This window comes from Eptatretus burgeri, chromosome 2 (assembly GCF_056783735.1).
Source record: "Eptatretus burgeri isolate ZD-2024b chromosome 2, Ebu_testis_v1, whole genome shotgun sequence".
Taxonomy (NCBI): domain Eukaryota; kingdom Metazoa; phylum Chordata; class Myxini; order Myxiniformes; family Myxinidae; genus Eptatretus; species Eptatretus burgeri.
The window spans coordinates 10,812,674-10,822,464 of NC_140962.1; the positions used below are offsets into that span (position 1 = coordinate 10,812,674).

Below are 9,791 nucleotides of genomic sequence, written 5' to 3' on the forward strand. Positions count from 1 at the left end.
TAGAGAATGCGGAGGCAGTTGCGGTGATACTTGGCGTCGAGGGCAATCATCTCCCCGGGGGCAAGTTTGGCCAGCAGCTCCGTGTCCTCCAGCTGTAAGGCACACTTCTGAACACTCGTGTCAATCTGTTTGGTTGATGCTTCATGTAGGCCTTCAGAGCCAGCTGACTCATTGCAGAAGAAACACACAGGCTCTGTGAGCTTCACGTGGCTGTGAGCAGACCGTGTGTGAACAGTCGAACCACCACTTGAACTCTGCTGTACTAGTCGCTGGAGCTTTGTTTGGTTGTACTTTAACCGGCAGGTTTTATGCCACAAAGCACTGTGTGCAATCAGCGTGGCCTCTACGCCACCTCCATCGTCCAATCTGTCCAGATTCAGCTCAGTCGGCATGTGGCCAATGTCCTGAAACTGGATGAGGTCCTTTGCCAATGACACATAACCGCTACCCACAGGTTTCTTGCTGGATTTGGCTGGATACTGCAAGGCTTCCCATGTTTCTGCTTGGCAAAGAATACAAAGCTTCCAGTTAGTTGGGCAAGGTGGCTTGGGTTGCTTGGATGTGCTGCAAGGTTGAGTTGGATCTATCAAGACATGGCGTTTTGACATGGTGACAGCATCCTACATCCTACCCTGTGAATATAGTTTCTTCAGGCTTGCCACCACCAGTTGTTAAACAGTTCTATAATCTAAGGATAGCTGTTAGCAGAACCTCCCGGATGAGTCTGACAGGCTATCTGAAAGACACAAAGCATAAATAGTGTTAGCGCAATCTAAGATGATTTTACATGAAAATATCATATTGAAATGTGTTGGACCAATGAAAATTAAATGATTTAGATCATCAAAGTACCTGAAATTAACCACAAACACTCTGTAGGATATATACACATCTTTATTGGAATAAAAATGCATTGTTTACATCGTTCAACATGTTTATAATGAAGGATGGGATGGTAAAAAACAGTTATCTTCGATGTTCGAGGTCATTGACCTCTCAAGGTCATTAAAGGTCAAACACAGAATGGCTCCACGTCTGAAAAGAAACCTTATGGTATGTTAGAACTTTCATGCTTTTGTCATGAATTACACAATTGATTTACCTATCTGCCCCACTAACACATTCAACGTTTATACATCAGATGCACCTCCTGACTTATGGTGAGCATCACGGCAGATTATGTCTCACACAGTAAAACCGCATAATCCGCACAGGACAACCATCCGCCTGTCACCCAGACGATTGGTCCTGCTCATGCAAACCTTTCTACCAGAAGACACGTGATGTGATTGGCGGGAAAATCGAAACATGTGAAACGTGATGGGCAATCCGCCGATCCCCATTGGTGTTGGACTGTGTCCAATGGGACTGTGTCAGGTCACTGAATTCAACCACCAATTATTTTGTAGGTCCACATAGGCCAAAACGTCAACATAGGCCGCATTTCTGAAATTGTCAATTTTCATCCGATTCACTTGAAATTTGAAGAGGAGTTGCATGTTTGGTCATTGAATTCAACCACCAAATATTTTTGAGGTCAAATTTGTTTTGTGGATTTTGCAAGTATCGTGCTCAACACGACGTCTTCTTGTTACTTGCAAAATCGAAGATTTTTCAAGTATATTGGTTAGTCGATTATGTTATTCTGTCTGTCTGTCTGTCTTGTCTGTCTGTCTGTCTGTCTGTTTGTCACCTACAGGTCACAATTTTAAACCGATCTTCACGAAACTTCACCACATGGTAGAGTTTGTCATAAGGAAGAAGCCTATTATTGAGGTCAACATAGACCAAAAGGTCAACATTGGCCAAAGGTCAACAACTAAGTAAAGGTGGTATTTCTAAAATCCTCAATTTTCATCCGATTGACTTGAAATTTGAAAAGAAGTTATATTTCAGGTGAATTCATTCAACCAATCTTCTTCTTCTCTGAAATGGCAAAACAGATCGAGGCAAAACTTTACAGCTATGATCGCCTATCCCTGAGGAACAAAATGTTCTCTGCCAATGATGTCATCGGTCACATGGTTTGGCAGCTATTTCTTTTTTTGAAGAATACACTTTCATAAATGTTGCTCTCCAGAACGGTTTGACAGATTGAGGTGAAACTTCACCCACATGTTCCCTGGTCCTCGGGGATACCATTGTGTTCACGAACATTTAATAGGTCACATGGTCTGGCAGCCATATTGGATTGAACGAAAATCTTTAAAACATTCTTTCTCTTAAACCGCTTCATTAATCGATGTGAAATTTCACAATTATGATGTAGTAGTCATGGGGAATCTATGTTTTTCAATTTCAACCTGATCCCATGCACGGTCTGGCAGCCAGAATTATTTAATATTTTAAATCTGGGTTTGAGGATTTAAATCAAACTGGGTGCAAGTATGTATAATGATGTCATAATGTGAGTGGAGGCATATTTAGTGACTTCGCAACTTCAAAGAGTGCCCTTCTTGTTTATTTTATTTTAATCACAAGCCTTGATTGGTGTAAAGAATGAAAATCTTGATAAAACACTTTGTTGTGCAAATAAAAAGAATTGTTTATCTATTCATCTATTGCATGTTGGTGAGTTGTTGGAAAGGATGATTGCTGCTGTTATTTTGGGAATTTTATTTCAGTGAAATTATATTTTATCTTTCCATTTGGAATGTCTGCTCCTGAAAATGTATTGCAGGGAGGTCATTCCCCAGATGTGCCTGGAAGTGAACAGAAATCAAAAAGAATGAAGGTCAAGTGTAAAAAAGGTAATTTCTCCTGAACTTTTCATTTCCGTTTGTCTGTCTGTCTGTCTGTCTGTCTGTCTGTCTGTCTGTCTGTCTGTCTGTCTGTCTGTCTGTCTGTCTGTCTGTCCGTCCGTCCGTTCATGGTTGTCATGGTTCATGGTTGGTTGTCATGCATGCAATCAGAAAATGCCAAATCTGCAGGACTATGAAGGTACATGTGGTAATTCCATTGTGCGATGAATACTGCAGCTCCAGCCAGTGTTGATGTGCCACATGGGTTCACAGTCACCACTGCAGTAAAGAAGTGCGATTTGTTTCAAGACTTCATGCTTGCGTTCATGCATGTAAACCTTTTATTCTTTCTTCAGTGACCCAATCTTCATGCAGGAGTATTACATTAACGACTAGGACATTAACTGACCTCATTCTGCTGTTCTGAGATGAGAATGCCAAACAGACTTGCATAAATTACAAAATGCTCTTTTTATTTTTATTTTGTGCATGTACAGAACAAATGTCAGTAAGCGAACTGCTTAGCCTTTCCATGCGTGAAGAGGAGCTCAGTCAGAGTCTACCTGAGCTGGAAGTCTTGCTGGATCATGGCAGGACAGCCCTAAGTTCTGCCCTATTGCACCTGCAAAAGCTGATGCAGCAAAAACAGCAGGCAGGTTTATGAAGCTTTATTGTTGATCCATGTGACAGATAATTCATCATTTTGAAGACATGTTCAACACTTGTTTTTTGGTGTTTTTTTGTAATAGCGGAAGGACTTTGTTGAATGACATATTGTAAAATTTGGCTTTGAGGTTTGGTTGTCCATTTCCAATTTTTGTTCTTCCAGTATACATTAAATTTGTTTCATTTCAGCAAATTGTTGTTCATCAGCATTGTGGGTGCAGATTATATACATCTTAGCAATACCTCTACGTACTGAAATTTAGCTTGACTTTTATAAAACTGAACTGAGCTTTTCTGGCTGTTTGCAGGTCATGATGGAGTTGAACAATTTAAGGACCAAAAGGATTCACATATTGCAAGAATTGCAAGGTGTGTTGCTTGTATGCTTTTTTGTTCCAATGTCATTTTTAAAATGGAATCTGCTTGCAACATTTTATCACAAACTTTCTGTTCTTGTTTGTCAACCACAGAAGGCTCTGTTGGGATTCATCTGTGATTGGTTCAGGGATTGTGAACAGTAATATTGCTGTCCTACTTTCTCATTTTATCAGTTAAAATTTAATGATGTAAGATAATTAGCAGACACTTTCAAATACATTCGTATAATTGGCAGACCATTGTTACGCTTTGCTTAAAAGCTTCGAGCATGTGAGACATTAGGGTGGTCCTTATTCCTCAACTTCGGATTTTCCAAGCTCCAACACCCGAGATTCATTGGAATAGTCGAGAAAACTCTCCTGGTGAACTTTTTTTTCCAATCGGACAACATTTACCCCTCCCTCATCGACCTTGAAGTTTCACCCTGAAAAAAAAAATTATTAGGGGGGCGGTGAGAAGAACGAGTAATACACATAACACATTACACAAACACACAGATCGACGTATCACATCAAAAGAGACGATTGGACATTACAGGAGCGTTTTAAAGTTCAGCACAGGTCAATACGTCGTCGTTCTAATGTCAGCTGCCCCGAGAAACTGAGGCTAAACTTCAAGGTCGATGAGGGAGAGGTAGATGTTGTTGGAATTTGAAATAAAAACACCTGAAGAGTTTTCTTGACTATTCCAACGAATTCCGGGGGTTGGAGCTTGAAATAAATGAATTCGAAAATTTACCCCCTATCGAAGGACCACCCTGTGTGTGTGTGTGTGTGTGTGTGTGTGTGTGTGTGTGTGTGTGTGTGTGTGTGTGTGTGTGTGTGTGTGTGTGTGTGTGTGTGTGTGTGTGTGTGTGTGTTTGTGTGTGTGTGTGTGTGTGTGTATTTATATATATATATATATATTAAACACCATGAAAAAACTTTGATACATGCACAGTGTTGAACGTACATACAGAGTGTGTATATATATATATATATATATATATATATATATATATATATATATATATATATATATATATATATATATATATATATATATATATATATATATATATATATATATATATATAAATATATATATATATATATATATATATATATATATATATTTATATATATATATATATATATATATATATATATATATATATATATATATATATATATTGTTACGAATTCGCGCCCGCCGGCGTGCGGACAGCCGCTTTTAGCCGAATCGCGGCCGTACGCCCACCGGACGGACAATTCAGTCGCGACTTTCCAGAACTGCCGAAAACCAGTCATGGGTGTGCTCCAAGCACACCACAACCTTGTCCGCACTTGACCCGCGCTACAGGGTCCGATTGCCAAATAATCGATTTACCTAATTATTCGCGCGGGTAGATTACCGAGAGATTGTACCTCAGCGAGGCCTGCTTGGACACGAGCCGCTTAAGCAGCTCGCTCCGTTTTGGGATAACCGAGCGGGGTATTATCTCGAGGTTTCTCTGGACCCGATTCTATTATCGGCTATTAAAAAGCCTGCTATTATTCCGAAATGCAATACAGCAGTTCAATGGAGGGAAAATGACACGACGAACAGGTCAACATTTAAAGAAGCACATTTATTTCCAAACAACACATAAGCACGCAAGCAGTCATGCAATGAATGGGGGAAGCACGCATGCAATTATACAATCAAACACAATGCAAAGGAAAGAGCTAATACCGTCAATCTATTATGTACAGTCACTTATGCAGTTTTACTTGACGGACTCGGCGCCACAACTTCCATACAAAGGAAAGCAAGGAAAAAAACCCTCAAAGACGAGGGGGTAGACTGGACCTCTCGGGGTCTTTATGTCATGGAGCTTTGAGGACCGAAGGAGCTCCAAGAGGCTGCACAGGTTACCTTCATCTCAGACCGTTCGGTGCTGGTGAGCGAGCTCTCTCCGGCTCTCTCCACGTCCCGAACACGAACACGCAGCTCCGCGCGGCACAGCAGGCTTGGCCGTGCTCGCATCTCCTCCGCTCTCCTCAGCTTCGCCACCGACTGCCGGCTTCAGGCTCCAGGCGCTCCGAACCCCGACAGACACTCCACCGACTCACTCGACTCGACTCTCACTCGAATCTCTCCCTCTCACTCGAATCTCTCCCTCTCACTCGACTCGCCTCTCTGCGTTCAGCGCGCTCTCTTTATATCCACGGCGCTTTGCCCCTCCCTTTCTCCCCCCTCCCTTCCAGCATGTGCACGAAGCTCCCAGAAACAGGGTGTTTTCTTCGCCGAATCGGGGCCTTTTCCATTCTTTTTCTTTCTCCCCGCGTCTCTTCCGCACATGTTTTCCGTTGGGGGGGGGGGGTGGTTGGGGTGAGGCCGTCGTCCGCTCTCTCCCGACGAATGCCAGGCTTCTCGCAACCGTGCTGAGGTGGCAACGTGGTGGTGGTTGGCGTTGTGGAGAAGGTGGTTGGTGGTTGGCATTGTGGAGAATGTGGTTGGCGTTGTGGAGAATGTGGTTGGCGTTGTGGAGAAGGTGGTTGGCGTTGTGGAGAATGTGGTTAGCGTTGGGAGAATGTGGTTGGCGTTGTGGAGAATGTGGTTGGTGGTTGGTGTTGTGGTTGGTGGTTGGCGTTGTGGTTGGTCCAAAATAACGACAGCAAAAGAAAAACGGCTACCTGAAGATTCACAGCCCTGTTACACGAAAAATTCCCATTCAACAACGGTGGGGAAATCTATCTGAACACAAACTTATCGGCATAACTGATCTGAGGACCTATATGGTGCTCTGCGAATTTCCACAGCCATAACAATATATATATATATATATATATATATATATATATATATATATATATATATATATATATATATATATATATATATATATATACATACATCAGGGTGGTCCTTCGATAGGGGGTAAATTTTCGAATTCATTTATTTCAAGCTCCAACCCCCGGAATTCGTTGGAATAGTCGAGAAAACTCTTCTGGTGTTTTAATTTCAAATTCCAACAACATCTACCTCTCCCTCATCGACCTTGAAGTTTAGCCTCAGTTTCTCGGGGCGGCTGACATTAGAACGACGACGTATCGACCTGTACTGAACTTTAAAACGCTCCTGTAATGTCCAATCGTCTATTTTGATGTGATACGTCGATCTGTGTGTTTGTGTAATGTGTATTACTCGTTCTTCTCACCACCCCCTAACATTTTTTTTTCAGTGTGAAACTTCAAGGTCGATGAGGGAGGGGTAAATGTTGTCCGATTGGAAAAAAAAGGTCACCAGGAGAGTTTTCTCGACTATTCCAATGTATCCCGGGCGTTGGAGCTTAGAAAATCCGAAGTTGAGGAATAAGGACCACCCTAGTGAGACATGTCTTTTTCGTGTGGTGAATATTTGTGAGAAATTGTTTCAAGTCTCACCTGTTTCCAAAAATTCAAAGTGACATCTTGCCAACATGCAGTCAGCAAAAATACACTTATACGTAGCAAAAAAAAACAAGTACAAAAGGCCCAAGAGGGCTGTGATCTGATCTCTGATCGCTGATGGCTCCTGGTTGAGCCAACTCGTAATATTAGTCAATTGGTACCACTTGAAATTCTGCCTCGTCATGAAACAAGAATGACCGCACTGGTCACAACCTGTGACACAACATTTATATTTTTCGCCTCCTCTGTACATTCAACTCCCTCATCCTTGCTCACGTCCAACGGGTAAATGTGGTGAAAGCTGGGTCTAGGACTAAAAAAGAAAAATCATGACCTCACGGCTCAGATTATATTCTCTAATCTGTCTCATTAATCTTGTGCCGTGTCTGTCCCGTGTTCCCACGTGAATGAATAACATTAGATCGATAAGATTCAGAGTGATTCTGAACAGGGGATGATTGTATGTGTGTGTGTGTGTGTGTGTGTGTGTGTGTGTGTGTGTGTGTGTGTGTGTGTGTGTGTGTGTGTGTGTGTGTGTGTGTGTGTGTGTGTGTGTGTGTGTGTGTGTGTGTGTGTGTGTGTGTGTGCGTGCGCGCGCGGTGTCCGTCCTTCACTTATACCCTCCTGCTCTATATGTGGTAATGAATCTTTTGTTCATAAAATTCTGTACATGGTCATTTGAGGTACAGGACTTTGCCATTAAGTGTGAGTGAATTGCGTTTATAAATTTAGTAATGGGCTGATTGGGAAACATGCATTCAAGGCACTCTTAAAAGAGTTGATTCATCACAATTGTATCAGAACGATCTGACTTGTCACATGGTCACAGATAGTTTAACCCCAATATGAGGTCGTTCAAAAATTATACATAACGCTGTCTTTTTTATGGAGGCGCCTACTTGATTAAACTTTGCTAATAATTTTTATTTGGCACGACGACCCGTAAACCCGTTGGGCTCCCGTTGTGACAGCGGTTGATGAAAAAAAAAAATCATTTCAAGAAAACAAAAAAGATAGCTCCACCGAACTATACCGCTAAGGTTGTTTGCAATAATCAAATACTCCTATCCTGCCAAGTACTTGACTGAATCAGGAATTGATTTTTGAATAATTTTTTTCGTTGCCCGATTTCAACGAAACTTGATACTGCACACCGCAAGCGAATGGTGAGTAAGGTGGCCCTAAATATTTTGCACTATCGTGTACCGTTTTGGCTGTATTGCGGGAACATACATACATACATACATATGTACAAGATGAGTTTTAGTAATATATAAACATTAGATTTTTCTGGGTCTTAAATCGTGATTAACACTCGACCTAAACAAAGCCATTGGAAATCTGATGCAACAAACACGGACAGTATATAATCAGCAGAGGCCTGCAGGCCTAATGTGTTAGGCCCACCGGAAAACCAAGATGGTGGCCATATCATTTTGTCTGGGTGCCACGGTGGGTGGAGTCAAGCAACAGATGTGGGTGTGGCCTGGAAACTTCCCGACCATTGGGTGCAGTGTTCAAAAATCGAACCCAACAAGAACCCCAACATCAGCAATTTAACATGATATTGTAATGCCATGAAGCTCTTGCAGACCTGCAACATGTCGCAGAGGGAAAAAATTAAATAATTGAAAATTTGGGAAAAAAATTGAAAATATAAAAGGAAATGAGATAACTGGAAAAATTGGGGGAATTTGGTGAAAATTTTAAATGATTAAATATTGAAAGAAATTCAATATAATTAAAAAAAATTAAATAACAGGAAAATAAAATTCTTCAAAAAGTGGACACCAAAACTAAACACTTAAAGTTGTATTCTGCAAACAAGCTTCCTGTAGCACTTCGTACACTTTATCATCATGCATTCACACTTCATGTGCTTTGTCTTCCAGAAGACACCTGTATGCCTGGAACCTGATTTTTAAATACATGGTGGCTCTAAAGTCTGGAAACGTTTATTAAATATCCATTATATATGGTTTTTTGACATGACATTACAATACATTATATGTTCAATTACATTATATGACATGTTCAATGTGTTGTCCCTCATGAGAAATGCACAGTTCAATGCGCTGTGCAAAATTGCAATGAACGCCGTGCATTAATGCAGCATTTACATCAATACCTGCACATGCATCCGTGATGCATTGCCTCAGATGATTCGTGTCTCTGATTTTCACGGAATATACCTGCACCTTCAGTATACCCCAGAAGAAGTAATCAAGGGGGTTCAGATCTGGCAAGCATGCAGCCCACTTCACAGGGCCACATCGTCCAATCCAGTTTGGGAAATTATCATCCAACCATTCCCTTAGCACTCTGGTGTAATATTATCATCTGTGTTTCCAGACTTTATGGCCACCCTGAACTGTACTTCTCATCGACACAGAAAAATTGATTGTTAAAGTTTGCTTTTTCATTTTAAACACTCTTCATTCCTTGAATCGTATACGGTGTAAGAATAAGACGCAGCACCTACACTTTTGGTACTTTTTTCTGTTTTCCAAAGACACTTGCTGCTGAAACCGAATGCTGAAGAGAGATTCATTGTGATTGTGCCCCATGAAGCACTGGCAGTCGACTTGTGGAT

The 9,791-nt window shown here is 41.3% G+C and overlaps 1 protein-coding gene across 1 annotated transcript in view; it reads left to right on the plus strand.

Annotated features, from left to right (window-relative positions):
* ZNF106 (zinc finger protein 106) overlaps nucleotides 1–9,791 on the plus strand; it is a 102,433-nt gene that overhangs the window by 42,233 nt on the left and 50,409 nt on the right. Inside the window, exons 8-10 of the mRNA XM_085862712.1 lie at nucleotides 2,681–2,750; nucleotides 3,239–3,393; nucleotides 3,716–3,776. Coding sequence (XP_085718838.1) covers nucleotides 2,681–2,750; nucleotides 3,239–3,393; nucleotides 3,716–3,776 — 286 coding nt within the window. The remainder of the gene's footprint in view (nucleotides 1–2,680; nucleotides 2,751–3,238; nucleotides 3,394–3,715; nucleotides 3,777–9,791) is intronic.